The sequence below is a fragment of the Armigeres subalbatus genome, chromosome 2 (genome assembly GCF_024139115.2).
Source record: "Armigeres subalbatus isolate Guangzhou_Male chromosome 2, GZ_Asu_2, whole genome shotgun sequence".
Classification (NCBI taxonomy): Eukaryota; Metazoa; Arthropoda; class Insecta; order Diptera; family Culicidae; genus Armigeres; species Armigeres subalbatus.
Window position 1 is genome coordinate 248,260,777 of NC_085140.1, and position 20,621 is coordinate 248,281,397.

Sequence of the window (20,621 nt, forward strand, 5' to 3'; positions counted from 1 at the left end):
ATCAGGCCGAATGGATCATTTGACCCGAAAGGGTAATTGATGATGATGATGATACTACCATCTATTGTAGCAAGGCACCTGCCGATAGCACTGGCCATATCTGACAAACGATTTGATCATGATTATGCTATTGTTTGTATTTCATCAGACTCCTGTATGAAGGGCCAAAAATGGGTGGGGTGGTTCCATAAGCAAAGACGCTTATGCGAATCCACGGGATGAATAGAGAATCTCCTTCCAGAAGAAAGTTCGTACATGCAATATTATAATCTAGCCTTCGTTTCCCAGATTGACCCAATAGATGGGGAGAAGAGTCCGCCCTTTATCCACGAAATGTTAACAATAGGAAGTTGGCGATTCCACTCTTCCTATCCAAATCGCTTCAATTGGGTGCCCTGATGGTTATTTTTTTTTGCTATATAATCATATAGTTTCAATATAATTTGTTAAATATATGTATATTATGGAATTCTCTCACCAAGTTTCAATTCAAATGTCCTGGATGAGAGAGGACCTTTCTTCAACACCAGCTAGTTTTTTGGGCCGAAAATGGTCATTTGGCCGAAAGCCAAATGACCATTTCGGTCAAATGAGCCTTTCGATCAAACGACTCTTTCGGCCAAATGACCCTTTCGGCCAAAAGACCCTTTCGGCCAAATGACCCTTTCAGTCAAACGACCCTTTCGGCCAAATGACTTTTGGTCTAATGGTCTATTCGGCCAAATGGTATATTCGGCCAAACAACTTTCGGCCTAGTGGCATTCGGCCAAATGGCAAACGACCCTTCCCCGTTTCTCCAATACTTTACATTGTGTATTGCATCTAATATTTCATTATGCATGAATTAAATTATGCGAATGACGAGTCTTGTAAAACAGAGGTATTTTGTGATGTCAATACTCTGTCAGATAATCACCTGAAATCAACGATTTGAAGTGGTGTCGGTTTTACCCACAATTTCCCTATTTTTATGGATAGAAAATGCTCAACATATAAATTTGTTAAATACTGTAGTTCAATTTTCGATAAGCAGCATTCGACCTCAATGTTTTTTTTACTATCGATTTGAAGATCATATACAATGTCTCGGAGTCATTCACTTAAGAAGAACTTGCCCGAATCCACTGCATAACTCCGTCGATGTCACTCTTGCCCATATACTTGGGTTGACAATTGAATGAGCGGAAGTAGGCAATCAATCGCCTCTGGAGATGTGTTACGCACCGAGCCCAACGTTAAAAATACGGTGGAAAAGTTAGTTCAAGATCTAACCAAGCGACCTGGTGCCAAGTCCAAACGCAACTCGAGCAACGCCCAGTCCAACTTACAAGGTTCACGCCACTTCGATGAAGGCGACAATGATTGTGTCGTTTGCTCTTTGGATGTTTTTTTTTCTCCGTTCGACAACAAAGGTGAAGGCCATCGGTGCCCGGTTGTTAGATTGGAAGTCACCAACGCAGCTCGATGACGACGATGACGATCACCATGCCACTTCTGTTTCACTAATTCTGTGCGGTTTCCCGCCCGGAAGTCACAGTGGTTTCTTTTCGGTTTGCTACCTCTGTCTACCATCCGGTCTCAAGTGGTTCTGTTTTGGATTTTGAATCATGGAATATTTATCATCATCAGCTGGTTTTTATCGTCGATCTGAACGTCGTTGAACTGGGAGAGCAACATATTAGGAAGGTTATACGCATCATAAGAGGTTAGGTTTAAGCTATTCATCGTCCAATTAAACACCACAATTTCATATCGAATGTATTCTTGATGATTTCTTGGTTTACAAATGGAATGAAGTGACAATTTCTCATCTAATAAAAAAATGGTCCTGCGTTTTTTAATCGGAAAATTGTCTACCAAACTAATCAACGGCCATTCACCCAAGCATCGAGGGCTGTTTTTTTTTTATAATTCTTCATAAAAGGCTAACAAAACTTGTGTAAGACTTGGCACATGTAAGCTTTTAAAAATAGAGGTTTTCACACAACTTTTGTTTAAAATAATGACAATATTGCATGCTTTTAAAGCAATATTTATGTAAGAATTTTCATTTTATGAAAAATTGGCAGTTTAGTGCACGTCAAAATTGTAAACAGGTTGCGTAATTTTATATTTAAGAATTATAGGAGAATGTGGCTCTGGTTATAGATGTACAAAAATAGCAACTGTGGGTTTTAAACGATTGCATGAAATGCAAATTGCTTTCACAAGTGAGACTCATCCTCGATAAACTAACACTTGTTGTTAGTTTATCGCGGCAACAACTGAACTAAAATGGAAAATAACACTCAACCCTATCAACGTGGATGATATGTTTTTGCAGAATAAATCCCGACTCATCTCATGTAGCCCGTTGTGAGAAATGATTGTAATTTGCTAACGAGTCATTTGCAGAATTTGCACCTGACTCAGCATTACTTGCGGGCTGACCACAGGCGCAGGTGGATAAGTGATTTCGGCTCTGTTGTTGATATAACGTCGTCTGATGGCGACGACATGGGACTACCGGTGGAGGCCGTGCGTCAGGAACCGTTGGTTATGGCCCGAGGTCATATTTGATCATTAACATCGAGTTGTAAGATAGTGGTCCATGCATGGCCCATGAGAACGACAAAATGATACAAATGAGATGTTGGCTGGAAGGTTTCTGAGAACTGTATCGTGGCCAGCCGATATTGTTTTTAAATATACTCAAGGACCGACTTATTTCTGTTTTTAATTTGAACAACATGAAATTATGATAGAACAAATAGATTATTTTTGCATAATTAAAATAATTAAAACGTGTGGTATACCAAATGAGTTAGAATCCGTAATTTGGTAGATTTATAAACTTCTGTCTGTGATTTTTTTAGAAATAAAAAAAACAGATGGAACAAATGCCTATTCCAAGATTAGCGTGTTCTGAAAGACACAATGTGAACAATCGGTTAATAACAACTGATTGAAGTTCGTTTAGCTAAGAGCAACCTTCCAATTATTTAACTACATGAAGACCCAATTTATTTCAAACTGATTTGAATACTTCTGCTGGCTAAGACCACCCATTTAATCGTGCTGCGGGCATGGGCTAACCACCTACCAACGCCCATATATGCGGAAGCTGGTACTTGGTTAAACCTTTCTCCACTAACCGACTGCCATTTATTTTGCCAGCAACTGCATCGGCTAAAGGTGCCCATTTCACACCATCCGGCAAGAGTCCCATAAACGGATTATGGCCGAGCATCATTGTACAATTAGCACACGGCGCAATGCAACGGGCGGCTGGGAAAGTCATAAATCAGGCTTAGCATTCTCACTGTCATTAGAATTTTTCACACTTAACTTAGCGGCACCGATCGGATCGGAACGCCTACCTTTTACCAACTGGCCCGACCGGAGTGGATCTCAAACAGAAGAAATATGACACGATCATGCTTGGCTTTTCGCCGAGGCGAAATGGCCCTTCGTTTCTTTAGTTAACACCTTCTAATGCGCACCAATATGCTTTGCTTAAACCTTAACCTCGACGGCATGTAAGCAACGTGCCCCTGCACCTCCCCCACATTCCCAAACCCCAAGAACATAATATTCAATTTTTCCCCCGTCTAATGTCTCTATATTTCCTGACTTTGCTCATAAACATGCGCCGATCTCGGCGGGGACAATCTTGAGCCTTGTTTTCCGTTGTCGTCGTTTCCACGTCTTTGGGTTGGACACCGTGTCCCTTCCATAGAAGCGCGTGTTTTGCATACGCGAATAGATAATCATATTACCATTATTATCCAGGCGGAAAGTGCTGCCCGGTTGGATGACGCAATGAGTGGGGTTGTTGGGGCGGGTGGAACGATTTGACCACCGACCGCTGGCCGCCAATGGCTTTCAATGGTACCGTGTTGGAAACCCTCGAGGAAATCCATTTGCATTTTCTGCGCACCAAACACACAACTTATGATGTACACAACAATTCACTTAGAAGCGAAGTCCCGCCGCGATGGATGGGTCTCTTTGTGTCCACTCGTTTCTAATGATAGGTGCTTCGGTCGCCGCACCATCACGCCAATCGATCGGCCCGTTATTGACCGTGAGTCATTCTGGACGGACCAAGCCCAACTTGCAACGGGTACTTGACGTCCCAAGAGAGCAGGTTGAGGGGGTTCAACTTGCGAAGCGAACCGGCAATGGTGGCCCCGTAAGTGGAGGTACTTCGTATTGTTTCATGTCGTCAGCAGCATCGTCATCGTCATCATCATTGATGTCGTTAATGCGACGGGCGGGTACCGGAAAGCGTTCTAATGGATTCAGGTCGGTTGGCATCTTCGAGTAGTTTCTGAAGACAATCACAATCGGGCTTACTCTTTGACATTGAAAGAAGTCATTCAGTTGAACAGTGGAGAATTCGAATTTGAAATGCTTGCACGTATGGGTAATTAGGCGGTTTCTAATGGGAATATGATTATAGGGTGCAAACATATTGCCTGGGCGAAAAAAGGCTTTCTGCTGTTAGATTGAGTTGTTTCGTTATTCTCAATTTGCAGGGTTCTGATAACTCTTGTTTCATTTTTGAATAGATTGCGAAAATCAATTTTATCCATAGGAAACAAAACAGAAGATTATTAAACAACGAAGAAATTCTCACTCTCGTGGAAATTCAGGAGAATTTCGCGTGGATCATTCTTGTCGATTGTGCACGTGTGCATTGTTCAATTATTTGGTATAAGTTATTGGAGATAGGTATTCAACTTCGTGATTAGTGGAACAACAAACTGTTGTAAAAAGGCAGTCTCTGAAATTAGTTATTGACAAACTACTAAATGATCAAGCAGCCAATATTAAATGATCCTTGAAATTCCGAAGCATTTTCCCCAAAAGTTCATATTTCAGTTTAGAAAAAGTATCCCGCGCATATTAGCATGAACTACCGGTTGCCCTTTACGGGGCGTGCACGTTAAAAGCAGCAGAGCGGAAAACTTCCGGAGTTTTTGAGCGTGCAATACTCAATGGGAAATAGGGCGCATTAACGATTGAGAATTGTATAAAATACGACATACTCCAATGGGCTGATCAATTAGTGAGAACGTCAGAGCAAATGATTTATTTTTTTTTTTAATGGGGAAGGGTCGTTTGGCGAAAGTCATAAGCCCGAAAGCCACTCGGCCTAATAACACGTTGGGATGGAAGTCATCTAGTCAAATTTAATTTGATCGGATTGGACGTTTGGCCAAAAAAATATAATTTAGCCGAAAGCGACATGCAGCCGAATGGAACATATGGCTAACTGGTCGTTTGGCTCAAAAAGTCGTTTGATCCATCAGGTTAATAAGTCAGAATAGTTCAATTGACCGAGAATGGCGTCAGGCCGAAATGTTTGACAAGGGCCATTTGTCCGAACGGGTCACACGACCGAAATGTCGTTTGGCCAAAGGTCATGTGGTCGAAAATGTGACTTAACCGAACGGGTCAAACGATTGTAAATGTCGTCTGCTGAACGGATTCTATTTGTGAAAAGTTGGAAAGGATTAATGATAATTGAGAAGTGAGAAAGAATGAAATGTGAAAAATGTCCCAAAAAGGAGTAGGACTCCTCATTCATCAGTTCTCACTTCTCACTCACTGAAAAGTTTGGAGTGCAAAGTTTGAAATAAGAAGTGTAAAAAGGGAAGTATGACCCGTTCGGCCAAATGACATTTTCGGCGATTTGACCTGTTCGACTGAACGACATGTTCGGCCGTTAGATGGGTCAAAAGATATTATCAACCAAACAACTCTTGGCCAAACGCCTTCCCATTATATCTCCTCTACTCTTATTTGCTTACATTTTTTTACATTCACCAGATTCACCGGTGTGAGAGTATGACTTCTGTCATTCCAGTCCGGTCCTACTTGCTTATCGTGTGTGGTACAGTGATCAATAACATAAAGAGCTTTAGATTGTAGATTCGCGCTGGCGTTGGCGCTGGCGTAGGCCCCTCTTGATTCGAGGGCCGCTGGCCAACTACGTTTCAACGTTTTGTCTCGGACTCGAGCTGACCTTTGGTTCATCAGCAGAATCATCCTTATTCATCTACGATGCGATGACATCGAACAACAACAAGAGGAAATAACCAGATCGTACGCGATCTCCCGTCAGCTGTTGGCCGCTCGACAAGCAATTTCAAAGGACCTTCCTCTGACCATATGAAGCGATTGAAATCCTGCTGCTATACCAATCTTACGTCTGCGGGGTTATGTCGACGATTGAAATGCTATTCAGGCTATTCGTGAGAGAAGTCAAATTAGAAATCATCGACATCAACGTTGAAAACTTCTGCTCAACGCTGGAAGCGCATTAATTTAAAGGCCCACCGTAACCTTATTGAAACTCCGTCGCCGACCTTCAACTCATACGTTTGATCTGCTTCCGGATTACTATCCTCTACACCAGCTGAGTCTGCCTTCTGCCAAGGCAGGTATCTTGCCATTAAGTCATCGTGTGCAAGCGGCCATTTGCCGCAAAGCCGCTTCATTCGCCGCCGTAACTTCCGGAGAATACAGGATCCCTCTCCTTATCAAAGGAGACCGGATTCTTCATGCGATGGTCGGCGTTGATCTCCCCCTATTGGAGCGAGGAGCTGGCACTCCCCAAAAGCCAACATTAACAGCTCCATAGCTCATAATTTCGGAAGGGGTGACAACTCATTGGCTATCAGATGATCGACTATTAAACAGCTATTAAACAGAGAATTCAACAATTACGAACACAGATACACCCAGGTTTTTTTTACGCGGTTGGAATTCATTAATTTCTCGAATGACCTAAACTTTCACAGCTTTTTAAATACCCCCTGAATTTTCTTTGATTTTTTGTGAATTTTTTCGTGGGGTTAACTCATTGTTTCATTGACGTTGAAGGTCTCAAACGACTAAAACCAAACCGTGTAAAAAAAAACCTGGGTGTATACGGATGGGTCCGTTTCAGGCCGTGAAGTTGGCATCGGTACCAACATGACTATCTCGAACAGTCTCCCGGATATATGCGCCGTCTTTTCGGCTGAACCAGGTGCATCTTTCTTCACCGCCACCTGCCCGTCCAGGAAGCTCGTACTCGTCCTATCCGACTCTGCTAGTTTGTCTAGTCTGATTTGTCTAGTTGACTGTCGCATAATCCAGCGGTCAATTTAACACAAGTTTTCGGAAGTATCTTCATACTAAGCCTACCTTTCGACCAGAGGGAATTAGGGGCTAGATTGGCGACTTTTGAGGTATGTTCCTTTTGAGCCTTTTTTAGCATCTCCGGAGAGCAGCGCATTGAACGACAACAGGTCCGGCTTCAAGACCACCAATGTTTACCTGAATTCCAACTGTACGACTAGTACCGGGTTGCTAGATCAACACTAAACGTTCACATCCCTAGTAATATTTTGGTTTCATGCTGGTTTTTTAACACCCTTGAAGAGTAAATAATGGGCTTCAAGAGCGTTATAAAACTTAAAGTATTACTTGGGATATTTTTTGCCTATGTTACTTTCATCGACTAGTTTTCAACTTCAAACCCAAATTTATTTGAATTTTTTAGTGTAAGTTTTATCAATATTAGCCTTAATTTTCATTCTTTAGTTAAACTTTACCTATGGAAGGTCCCAAGGATGGACCTGAGGGTGGCATTCTGAACCCCCTCTTTCTTCCAAGTGCCCCTGGCCTCGGTCCATGCGACGAGTGTAGAACTGATTCAAATATCAAAATTCACATTAATAAAAAAAAAAATAATTTGAAGAATATTACTACAATCCTCCTTTACCAACTCGTCAACAAGCTTCTATTGTAGATCAAGTTAAATTGGGCGCAGCATTGGTTATCGCAGAATTTACTCTCTAGCTAAAGCTGCTGGCACTGTCACCATCTTGAACACCGTAATCGAATCCAAAGCCGTGTGTAAATACTCACACAGATAGAAAAATCCACTGAAATTTACGCCAAAAATCATGCACATAAATGGAACATCATTATTAGCGTGATTCCACAACGGATATAGCCTAAATGTATACAATATTTGACGTGAATCGTCTATATTGCATGCAAGTTGTAAGCAATCTTGTTAGGAAGAGGCCCATTTCAGCGAAGAATAGCGCAAATTTCCGCATGACAAGTTTTACGTGCTGTTTACTTTTCATTATTTTTTTCTTTGCACATAGGGGTCGTACACTTATTACGTAAGCAATTTTTCTGGGTTTTTCGACCCCCCTCCCCCATGTAAGATTTTTTTCATACAAATGATTTTTTATTTATATGGAGCGTAAGATATTGACCGACTCCCCCTCCCCCCATAAGTGCTTACGTAATATGTGTACGGCCCCAATATGGTGAGAAACTATTAAAAAGTCATCGCTTCGCAGCGCTAACCAACAAAAAATCTGTAGATCTGTGATAGATTCAGTTCGGAAATGGTATCCAGCTTTCCACGTTCACCATAATGGCGGCTGCTATAAATAAATTTGACAGTAACTGCTTACGACGCTTAACTTTTTCCGAATTTCCGTCTTCTAGGAATTCTGAAGCAAACCGTCTATGTATTCCGAAGCGAATTGTCGAATGATTCCAAAGCAATTCGTCGAGGGATTCCAAAGCAAAGCGTCAGAAGGATTCTGATCGCCAGGGGGTTCCAAAGCAAATCAATCAGGGATACCGAGGCAAAACGTCGAGAAACTCAGAAATAAATATTCTGATTCGGATTCTGAAGAAAATTTGTCGAAGTATTCTAAAACAAATCGTTTCCAATTCCAAGCAAATCCCCGAACGATTTCGAAACAAATTTTCGAACGACTCCGGCGGAATTCCGAAGCAAATTAACGAGAAACTCTGAAGCAAATCCTCTATGGATTATGAAGGGTGTCCCCCACAGCTTCTCAAGGGTATCGATACCGATATAGTGACGATACCGAAAGGAATCCAGTGTGAAATCTTCTGGATTCCGGTTGGAATACTTCGATGATTCTGAAGGGATTTTTTTTTAGAGATTCCAATGAGAATTCTTCTCGGATGATGATGGGATCTGTGGAAATTGTCGTGCTGTTAGGCGAGGGGAAGTCTGCTGGAAAACTATCACTCCAGTCCTTGATGGTTGACCACATGTCTTTGACTGTTGGTAAAGTATCACGTTTGCTTTGATTGATATTTTGGTGGCTATGCGTTGTTGTTCATATTAAGCTTACTTTGATGCTTTTAAATCAATTAGATATTGCCTTTTCATAAATAACAACAAGTTCAATTTTACTGCCAGACAGGAATCTTTCTCAGAAATGAAAAAAGCTCATTTGTTTTCCACTCATTTCATAATGATAGGCAAAAAATGGTAGAAAACTCTTTTGTCTTTAAACTTTTTCAGTAATTCATTATGCTATATGTAGTAAAGTCCCTCCATTTGTCAATTTGGTCATTTGACAAGTATCGTTCGGTCATTTTGCCAAAAAAAAAGCCGTTTAGCTGAAAAGGTTATTTGGCAGAAAATGCCGTTTGGCTGAAATGCTTGTTTTGCAGAAAGAGCATTCTCGGGCCCTTTCTGCCAAATAAACTGTTAGTGCAAACAGCTTTTTCGGAATGAACCTTTCGGCTGTTTGTCGTATTCCGCCAAATGTTATTTTCGGTCAAACCATTTTCGACCTAATACCGTTTCGGACAAAAGTTTAATTCGGCCTAATGGAATTTGACTTCCGGCTAAACGACGGGTAGGGCCATTTGGCCAATAGACACAAGGTCGAAAGGTGTTTGGCCGAACAAACTATTAGGCCAAAACCCATCTGGTCGACAATTTTATCCAGCTTTCCACGCTCGCCATAATGGCGGCGCTATAAACCATTATGACAGTAACTGCTTCCGACGCCGAGCTGTACTCGACGCTGATCGTTTCTCATCAACCATTTTCACTTCGTTTATTAAGTTCAGATCAAATCAAACTACATTAAATGTAATTAATTCCACTAATTTTTCATTTTTCAGAACATTTCAAAAAGGATTTTGCGGGATTAATCACAAAGGAAGAAATGCTGTAAAAAGGACAGGCTCCCGAAAACAGTTTCTTTGGACAAAAAGATCATGTTGTTTGAAAACAGGAAGATGATTAGGAAAGTTTCGATAACTTTAGGTCCAAACCAGTTTTGTTGAAGTTCGGTATTCCTACAAAGCTTTACCACTAATATCGGGCCAACGGAAACGGGAAATTTTCATCGCTAGTGACGCCAATATTCTATGATTCTCGTGACAGAGCCCCACAGCTGGGACCGCGTGTGATCATCCTAGTTTTATAATTCTTTTAGATTACATCCATCCCATGTCGTTTTTGTCTACTAATTAAAGAAGCGAGCAAACAATAACGGTTTGAAAATCCGTTTCTGCAATTGAGAATTATGAAAACTGTTTTTGTCTTTATCAGGAGGTCTATAAACCTCGCTTGGGTCTAATCAATGAATACTTTGGAAAAGGAAGGCATTGTTCAATGTTCAATGTTCATATATAATACGTTATATAAAAAGAATATAATATGGAGGTAAGGATTACTAACTACTGGTTGCATGATTTGAATGATAATTTAAATCTTCTGGTCATCAATATATACAGTACAATATACCACAGAGTTCATCCCTCTATTTCTTTATTTATTCTTTATATTTCTATTCAGTATTTACTTATTTGTATTTAGTCTACTTAGTATTTATTTCATTATTCTTATAACACACACTGCTATTTGGCCAAACGGGTGGTATTTTATGAGCATATTACTCGTTCAGTAACCAACATTTGGTCGTTGGACCAAAGACATTTTCGAACAAATGGCCCTTTCTTTTTTTCCAATTTCGTTTATTTGGTAGGCTCAGGCGTGTATAACACTTTACGGAGCCACGTTTCTTTGAGATATGTACAATCGACATAATCTTATTATTAAATTAGTAAGAGAGGGAAATAAGCCAACGTACTCGTGGTGACTCGAGGTTAGGCTTACAATGTTTAAGGATGGACGGGGATTAGGATTCGGGAATCAGGGAATCATCATAATCAAAATGGCCCTTTCTGTCAAACAACCATTTCGGCTGAATGACATTTTTGGCCTTATAACCTATTGGGCCAAACGACCATTTCAGCCAAACGATGTGTTAGAGAAAAGTGCTATTTCGGCCAAATTGCCAATTCGGTCAATTGAAATTTTTGGACAATACAAAGAATTCTCAGTAGAAATCCAAAGACATTCCTTCAAAAATCCGATTATTTCGCTCAAATACCGAACGGTTTCCCGTAAAAAAAAATAAAATCTGACGTGAAGTTCTGAATAGTTTTGGTAAAAAATTCATAATATTCCACGTGGAAATTCTGAAAAATATTCCACTGAAAATTTAAAAAATCCCATGCAAATTCCAATGAATTTTCTATGAAAATTTCAAATAATTTTCCGTTGAAATCCAATTTTCATGTTAATGTTCACACTTTGAACAATCTCCTGCGGAAAGTTTGAAGAATTTTCTGTGTTAATTTCTAGAATAGAATTCTCAAAACTTCATATTAGTTGCCATGGAAAATCAGAAAATAATTTTCAAATAAATATTTTGGAAAGTTCCGACAAACGCCGGCGCCGCCGATTTTTGGACCAAAGCACACCTCTTTATACAAGCGAGCAGAGACCGGAGCACACCTCTTTATATTATCTCCGAATTCAAGCGAGCAGAGATGCCATACTAATAAGGTCACTATCAGTCAAGTGTTTATGCGCTGAGCTGCATGCAAAGTATCAGTCGTTTGAAACATTTGCTTTTCTGGACAACGGGTCCTCAAAATATGATCATTGATGTTCCATACAAGTTATATTCGATCATTTGCAAACATTTGTCGACGATGTATTTTGATGACGAATTTTGGTAACATCATTAAAATAATAATATTTTTCACTTGCTTTAAATTGTAGATGTTAATATGTGTTAGTAGAGTTCATTTGACTCTCCAGCTAAAATTCTTACATTCTACTTCAAATTCCCAACTTTTTCAATGATATCTTCAATATTTGTTTCGGCGGCTTTCTGAGGCTTTCTGATATTTCATCAAGAAGAAACAAATGAATTGAGGTTAGTTTTACAAAACAGATGTAAGGAATGACTATTTGATCACATGAAAAATAAAAAAAGAGGTCTCTGAAGGGACCTCTACAAGTGTCGTTTTGAGAAGTGTCCGGTATTGGTACGTGTCCGGCGGTGGGGGATATCCCCTTGCAGCCTATCCCCCAAAAGTAGTGCTAGAAAACAGTCCCCGGAGAGAAATGATGGCTGGAGCCCAAATTGAATCTAGTGGGTATGGCCACTCCCGTGTGCTAGATAGGCCCCAAGACAGACCTCAAGCGAGCAGCCACCCATCAGTGACAAGTACAATTTGTTCATCGTGGACTTATGACTCGGACGGAAGAAAATATAGACTTAACTTGCATCCAGAAGAATGGGAGGCATTATCTTCAAAAGACGTAATCCATTAATGATAATCTCACATGCTATCTATACTACAACAGTAACCTTAAGAATGACGTTTCGTGTTGATATTGCTTAGTTGTATGTTCACACTACCCAAGATTAACCGCTAACTCTGCTACAAAATCGACTGAGATTTCTAAAACACGTGATTGCTCATTTTTTAATAACCACGGTTGGTTCAGCAATCGATTTTGCAAAAGAGAGAGAATATATAGAAAATCTGGGTAGATCTGAGGAAGTGTGCATCGTTTAAAACATGATTGACTTTATTGGGTTGTTGCCTATTATTAATTTTATTTAATACCTAATTTGATTCAAGTCCTATTTCAAAGACGCCACAGTTATACAACATTTCCAATTTAAAGATCCTTTCATTTCGATCCCGATCGCAAATCACGATAAAATCTGAAAAGAAATTATATCATAAGCCAATAGTTCGACAACCCTGCAAACATTTCCAACAACAGCTGTTGGCGGCCACCCGTAACCCAGACTAACGGATCGCAACAAACGATATTTCCAGCTCGATTCACCCGATAGTGAAGCCGTTTTTTCGCCTTTGACAGGCAGCGGCATTTATTAATTTCCAAATAGCAAACAATTTTACCACCGGGCGTAAGGAAAAAAGAACCTGAAACGTGATTTATTTATCCCATTGGTTAACTGCGAACCGTTGCTTGGTTGACGGAAACTTTCTCGCGCGCGCAAACGTGCGCCAACCGGGGCCAAGATCGTGAGGTTATTCCGGCAAAAATCCGCACACCATCAGCAGCCGCCGAGCCGAGCGTATGGCGTAATCTCACCTTGATTAATATTGCGCGCGGCTGACACTTACTCCGGTGAATGGGGAGGATTGCATCTTCTGCTTCCCTTGGACGGCACAAGTGAAGAAAAGGTTAACGATCGCCTCTCTTCCGGGGTTTGGGATCGTAAAAACGATGATTAATTTTTCAACGCGTCAACGTTAGAGATTAGATGTTGTTGGCGTTCTTGCCAGCAACCGGACCGCGAACTAATTTGCAGTGCCCGTCCCTCCCGATCCCGAAACTGTTCCCGGTCGGGTCTGTATAATTCAATTTGCGCGAGGTGGGCCGGCCGCTCGCCGACTCCACATCGAGAATACCTAATTGCAAACTGTATCATCCTTTCTTTGACCGGTCGGGGCCGTTATTAAAGACGCTCCGATTGAAAGCGATTTCCTGTCTGGATGGCGGCGAATCAGTGTATGTCCTAGGAGTGAAATTGATATTGAATAATTGCCGGGCAATCGAAAGAAATTAGCGGGAATCAATTGAACTGCTGCGTGGCTCCGGATAACGGTAACCCTGTGAAACGCTGTGTTTATCTCGATTCATTATACCACTGCTGTATTTAATTGGATTCACTCACCTGAAATGGAAGAAATAGAAAATGACAACATTAATATTCAATTGAATTTTAATTGAGAGCATGTGATGTGGCAAGTATCCAACTGGAGTAATGTAAATGACATTGAAATTTATCGTAAAGCAAGCATAACTTTCTTCACGATGAACAAATTGGACAAACTGAAGACGTAAACAAAGTTGCTCTTGAATGGCTTATCAAAAGGATTTTTCATATGAACATCTACTTTTTTATGCTCAAACCCCAAACATTGCTTTTATTTAGAACACCGGCTTTTTGATTTCCTTTGTTATTGAGTATAAAAAGCAAAAGAATTAAAAATTCTATGAAATTTATGACTTAAGAAGAAGCCATAATGACACTTTTAAAAGTGAGCCTTCGAAGTATGGGTTGAAACAGAAATGTGAATCACTGTGAAGCACTGGCGGAGCCAGATCTGGTAATGGTGAGGCACCAGCAAGTTTGCCGTAATCGGTTTACTGATGATTTGGCGTAAGCCATATGAACTGTATTTGGAGAAGTTAAGGTTGGGAATTTTCTACGAGAGCTCCTTCGTCAATTTTTCCTAAAATGTCTTGGAATGTTCATCCAGGTGGAGGAAAATATTCCAGACATTTTTTGGTAAATACCTTAAGAAAATCTTTAGGAAATAGCTATAGGAATTACTTCAGGCATTCCTTAAAAAATCATTTAAGGAACTCAATCGAAAATTCCTCCAGTAAATCATTCTAAACTCGCTGCCGAAATTCCTTCCAATATTCCTTTAAACAGCTGTCCGGAAATGAATCCAGAAATCCTAATCTTCTAAAACAGGATTTTTCCGAACTTTTAAGAATTCTTTGGAAATTTCCCCAAGGAATTAAAAACTTCCTTCAAGAATTGGGAACACCTTAAAATATATTGAAGAAAGTTTTTCCGGATTTTGTTTTGGAGTTTCTTTGGAAATGCGTTTTACGAATTCCTTTCGATTTTTTTTTCTGAAATTGATTTTTAGAATACCTTGAAATGCAATCTCTGGAAATGACAAGTTCGGTTCTCGGTCCAGTCTAGGATGTTTTCGGGTTGAAAACTTTCTCGAAACCCTGGGCATAGTGTATCCATTGTACTTGCCACACAAGATACATGAACATACACCCAGGTTTTTTTATACGGTTTGGTTTTAGTCGTTTAAGACCTTCAGCGTCAACTAAACAATGAGTTAACCCCACGAAAAAATTCACAAAAAATCAAAGAAAATTCAAATGGTATTTAAAAAGCTGTGAAAGTTCGGATTAACCGAGAAATTAATGAATTCCAACCGCGTAAAAAAAACCTGGGTGTACTCATGCAATGGTGGGCATAGAAAAGCTTTCAATTAATAACTGTAATAAAATCCTAATAAAATACTAAGTTGAACAGCAGACCAAGTTCCAGTTGGAATGTGGAGCCATTGAACAAAAAGAAGAAGAAGAAGTAGGAGAAGAATAAGAAGAAGAGAAGAAGAGAAGAAGAAGAAGAAGAAGAAGAAGAGGAAAAATAAAGAAGAAGATGAAGAAGATTTATTTGGGAATTCTCAAGGAAAAGTTCTAATTCTAGGAACTTATTTTTTTCCAGGGATTCCTTCGGAACATTTTCAGGAATTCCTACAAACATTTTTCCAGAAATTCTATTCAGAAATTCATTTGGAAATTCCTTTAGGAGTCCTTCCGAAATTCATTTCAAAAATTTCCTCGGGAATTCCTGTGTGAAATCTTTAACAATTTCTATGAAAATTATTTTTGAAACTTTTTCATTTAGGAAGTCCTTCGGAAAGTCATTTATGCGTATTTTTTTAAATTCCTTCAAGAAACCCGGTCCGAAAATCGTCGGCAGCGGCATTTGTCTCAATTTTGTTTGGCGGTGGCGGTGTTTTGGTGACACGCTGAAAATCATTTAAGCCGGCGGTGGCGGCGGCGTAAATCGACGAGAATTTTTTTATTAGATTGAAGTCCCGAAAAAAGGAAGATTTTTCCGTACTTCTCTGAAAAAATGTTTAATTTTTTTAAAATTATTTTTATTGTGCCAGGCTTTTTTGCGAACAAAAATCCAGTGAAATTCTCCTGGATTTCTTTTTGAAATTTATCTTAATTCGCTGAGCGATTTCATCTGAATTCTCACAGAAATAACATTTAATTTTTCATTTTCATATATTTCATAATTCCCACATAAAAATCCTCAGATCTCTTTTGAAATCTCTTCGATTTTTCTTTGGATGTTCCTCTGAATTTCTGTTAGAAAATTAGCTGAACTTCTGCTGCATTTTCCTCTGAATCTCCCCAAAAATCCTCTGAGTTTCTACGAAGAGTTTTCGTTTGAATTTTCCCGAAAAATTGTTTTTCGCCAGAATATTTTTCTGAATTTTCACAAAGACGTGCTTGGTGGCCTTGTGTCACTGCTTCTGCTTCATAAGGAGGAGATTAATGGTTTGATCCCTGGTATTTCCAATTTTCTATTAGATCATTTTATTTTACTCAATCTCTGTGCAAACGAAATTCTCCTTGCTAGCTAGCATGATTCTAAATTCATTTGGTATTCATTTGTCCCCGCATACGGATGCTATATACGGCCGCTATTCTGGTGCAGGCCTCGTACAAGTACGATTGTGTGGTAGACGTGCGCGTGGTATTAGAATCCAGTGTCATTCAAATTCTAATTGTAAAAAAAAATCCCATTGAATTCACTTGAATACTTTCTCATTACTCTAGTACAGCGGTTCTCAACCTGGGGTACGTGTACCCCTGGGGCTACCTACCTACCTACCCTGGTGCTTCCTTTAAAAGCCTCTGAAGGATCTTTTCAAGGAACTCGGAAGGCATTTTTTAACAGGCTCGAAAGCCTTCTTTTGAAAGGCTCGCAAGTCTCCTTTCTAGAGGCCCGGAAGTTTTTTAACTTTCTTTTTTCATTTCTCCCTCTTTAGAAAGGCTCGGAGAGCTCTTATCAAAAGCCTCGGAAGGCTCCTTTCAAGTGGCTCGGAATTCTCCTTTCAAGAGGCTTGGAACCGTACTCTCGAAAGTCTCAGGAGCGTCCTTTCTAGATACTCGGAAGCCTCATTTTAAGTGGTTCGAAAGCCTTCTTCCAAGAGGTTCAGAAACCTCTTTTAAAGTGCCATCGTTTCATCCAAAAGACTCAGAAGGCTCTCTTAAAAAAGCGTGGAAGGCTTCTTCCAAGAGGCTTGGAAGCCTCCTTTCGGTAGCCTTTTTCAAAAGGCTCGAAGCCTTCCTTTAAGAGGCTCGGAAATCCTTTTTTAAGAGACTTGGAAGCATCCATTCAAGATACTCCGAAGCCTCCTTTCATATCGCTTGGAAGCCTTCTTTTAGAACCTCGGAAGACTCCCTAGCAGCACAAATCTGACTGCTTTGGTTGCATCAGCACTTATGTAACTCCATTTGGTCGTATATGCGTTACAGAAACTTCTGTATGACAAATGTGATACTCGAGCTCTTTTAAAAAGCTCAAAAGCCTTTTTTTAAGAGGCTCGAAAGTCTCCTTTCAACAGTCTTGGAAGCCTTCTTTTAAAAGGCTCGGAGGACTCTTTTAAAAAGACTCGGAAGGCTCCTTTCAAGAGTCTCAGAAGCCTCCTTTCGAGTGGTTCCGGAGTTTCCTCTCAAAAGGCTTTTTTTCCTTGAATAGGATTTGTAACGTCCATTCAAGATACTCCAATGCAGTGGCTAAAAAGCCGCCATTCAAGAGGATCGGAAGAGCTCGAAAACCTCCCATCAAGATGCTCGGAATTCTTATTTTAAGAGGCTTGGATGCGTATTTTCAAGAGACTCGTTTTAAGTGGATCAAGCACCGTATTTCAAGAGACTCGGAAGCCTTCCATCAAGAGGCTCATAAGGTTCTCTCGGAAGAGGCACGGAATCCTAGTTTCAAGAGGCTCGGAAGTCTCCTTTGAATACGATTGGAAGCCTTCAATAGTCAAAAAAGTTCTGTAAGATGCTCGATGTATGAACTCAATTTGAATTGGGAAGTTTCAAAGAGAATGAAAATTTCTTAAAAGTTTATGGAGAACCATATATTCCGTTAGTTTTCAGATTAATTTTTCATATATCTTTAGAGTTTTGATTATTTTCATTTACAGCAAAAAAACATAGGGGGTACCTCAATTCATGCAAAAGCTCGAAGGGTCCCTTTCAAGAAAAAAGTTGAGAACCACTGCTCTACAAGACCTCCATAGAACCATTATAAAACCTAAATGTTACTGGGGTCAAGAAACGCTTAGGAATCTATTCGATTTTTTTCCACGAAACGTTTTGAAACTTCCTGGAATAAATCTTCAAAAAATGGAATTGAATTATAAAACCGAAAACGGAATTTCATTGGAAAACTCTTCAGAATTTTGTCAGGAGACACTTTGAAATTTTCACAGGAAACGCTGCGAAATTTCCTTGAAAAACCGAGAACTGCATAACCTCAATCACAGTTGACTCCTTACACAAAAAAAAAACATTATCTCTCTCAGATCTCCGTTGCTGCGATTTACTGCTCGGAAGTCGGAGACAGTGGTGAGCATGTCGAAGAAGGCTGCGAAGACGACTGAACTACGGCTGAACCTCAATCCACTGTAAGAAGGAAAAGAACCACCGATGGACGAAGTAATTGTCACCGACCGAGAGACTCCCGCTAGGCAGTGAACAAGAACTCCAACACCCTTTGAACGGGCCTTGTTGATACATTCTATTGCATTGGAGAAGTGTCCTACCAGGTCCTGTAAACAATGGTCAGTGATTGGTATCTGGAGACACTTTATATGCCCATCACGTTCGAATACGTTTGGCTCAATATTGTACTTTTTCAACGATTTAAGATCTTCGCTGTGGGAAGCATTGCCAAGAAATATCCCGGTCATGATCTCAACCGGCTCGACGAGATAGTTCGATGAACTTTCGCAGTTGGACGACTCGGAGCTGCTACTGCAGGCTGAGTCCGAGAACAGAATCGATATGCGGAGCGATCTCAATCCCATCAGATGCTCGGTAGCGGCACATCCCGACCGCAGGTCAGCGTTGATGACTTCATCCTCGCACCACTCCAGAAACGATTGCCGAAAGTATACCTTCAAGACACACCACACGGCAGCCATCTTGCTTAAGTTTTCTGTGCCCGGCTAGCTCAGTCGGTGAAACATGAGACTCTTAATCTCAGGGTCGCGGGTTCGGGCCCCACGTTGGGCGCCGATTGTAATTCTCTCTGACGTCCACACGTCTGGAAAGTGAACAGCCTCACGTCCCAAACTAGCTCACCTCGTACGATAGGTCTCAGGGTTGGCAATCAACCTGCTTTAGGAAATTTGGCTCGACGTTGACCGACTGGGCGAGATAGTTCGTTGTACTTTCGTATTCGGTAACAATTTCTTCGGGAATAGCAACAATATTTCCTTAGGAAAAGCTTCGGAATTGCCTAGGAAAGCACTTCATTTTTTTCCTCTGGAAACCTTTCGAAATTTGCTCTGGAAACGCTTCGAAATTACCTTGGCAAACGCTTTAAAATGTCCCAGGAAATGCTTTGAAATTTCCTCGGGAAATTCTTCGGAATTTCCTCAGAAGACTCCTCGTAATTCCCTCGGGAAACACTTCAAAATTTCCTCGGGGAACTCTTTGGAATTTCTTCGGGAATTGCATTGAAAATTCCTTAAGAAACGCTTCGGAATATCCTCGGAAAACGCTTCAAAATTTCCTGGGAAAACGCTTCAAAATTTTCTCGGGAAACGCTTTGAAATTCCTTCGGGAAATTCTCCGGAATTTATTCGCTAATTGCTTCAACATTTTTTCAGAAAACTCTTCGTAATTTCCTCGAGGAACTCTTCGAAATTTCCTTGGGATTTTTTTTTAATTTTCTGGGGAATCGCAGAAAATGCTTCAGAATTTTCTTGAAACTCTTCGTAATTTCCTTTGAAACGCTTGGAAGTTCCCTCGGGAAACTCTCAGGAAACGCTCCAAAATTTGCATATGAAACGCTTTAAAATTTCTCAAGCAAACGCTTCAACATTTCCTCGCAAAACGCATTGAAATTTCCTCAGGAAACTCTTCGGAGTCGTCTCGGAAAACGCTCCAAAACTTTCTAGGGTAACGCTTCGGAAACTCTTTGTAATTTCCTCGAAAAATGCTTAAAAACTTTTTTGAGAAGCGCTTCAGAATTTACTTAAAAAGAAACGCTTCGAAGTTTTCTCGCGAAACGCTTCGGAATTTTCTCACGAAACTCTTCGGAGTTGGGGAATGCCTCGAAGTTTTCTCGGGCAACGCTTAGAAATTTTCTAGACAGTGCGTGTGTTATTCTTCGCGGGTGGAAGAAAAAAAATATCTTTTTGATATTCGGCGGATAATGCACTTGTATTGCGTTTTGAATCGGTCGAGTCAAGTGCGATCTTCTACAGCTTACAGTAGTCTCCGGGAAAGTAAGTACAGTGCGTGTGTTATTCGTCGCGGGCCGGAGAAAAAAAATATCTTTTTGATATTCGGCGGATAATGTACATGTATTGCATTTTGCAAAGGTCGAGACAAGTGCGATCTTCTACAGCTTGCAGTAGCCACCGGGAAAGTAAGTACAGTGCGTGTGTTATTCGTCACGGGCCGCAGAAAAAAAATATCTTTTTGGTATTCGGCGGATAATGTACATGTATTGCGTTTTGCAAAGGTCGAGACAAGTGCGATCTTCTATAGCGATCTTAAAAATAAATGTCTTCATAAATTCCTTCTGAAATTCTTTCAAAAATTTATCCGTGGATTCTCTTTAAAGGTTTTCCGGTATTTGGCCCAA

The 20,621-nt window shown here is 40.4% G+C and overlaps 2 protein-coding genes across 2 annotated transcripts in view; both read right to left on the minus strand.

Moving 5' to 3' along the window:
• Window positions 1–20,621, minus strand: part of LOC134212048 (uncharacterized) — a 472,480-nt gene that overhangs the window by 248,249 nt on the left and 203,610 nt on the right.
• On the minus strand, window positions 4,141–18,948 carry LOC134215898 (dual specificity protein phosphatase Mpk3-like). The gene is made up of 2 exons (XM_062694986.1): window positions 18,419–18,948; window positions 4,141–4,312 (listed from the first exon to the last, which is right to left on the minus strand). Exons 1-2 carry the CDS (start codon window positions 18,946–18,948, stop codon window positions 4,141–4,143), a joined length of 702 nt encoding a protein of 233 aa, XP_062550970.1.

Coding starts and splice junctions, on each gene's coding strand:
- LOC134215898 (XM_062694986.1), bottom strand. CDS start 18,948: ATGGCTGCCGTGTGGTGTGTCTTGAAGGTATACTTTCGGCAATCGTTT. Junction 4,313..18,418: donor CCTTCTTACAGTGGATTGAG/GTTCAGCCGTAG, acceptor GATTGTCTTCAG/AAACTACTCGAAGATGCCAA.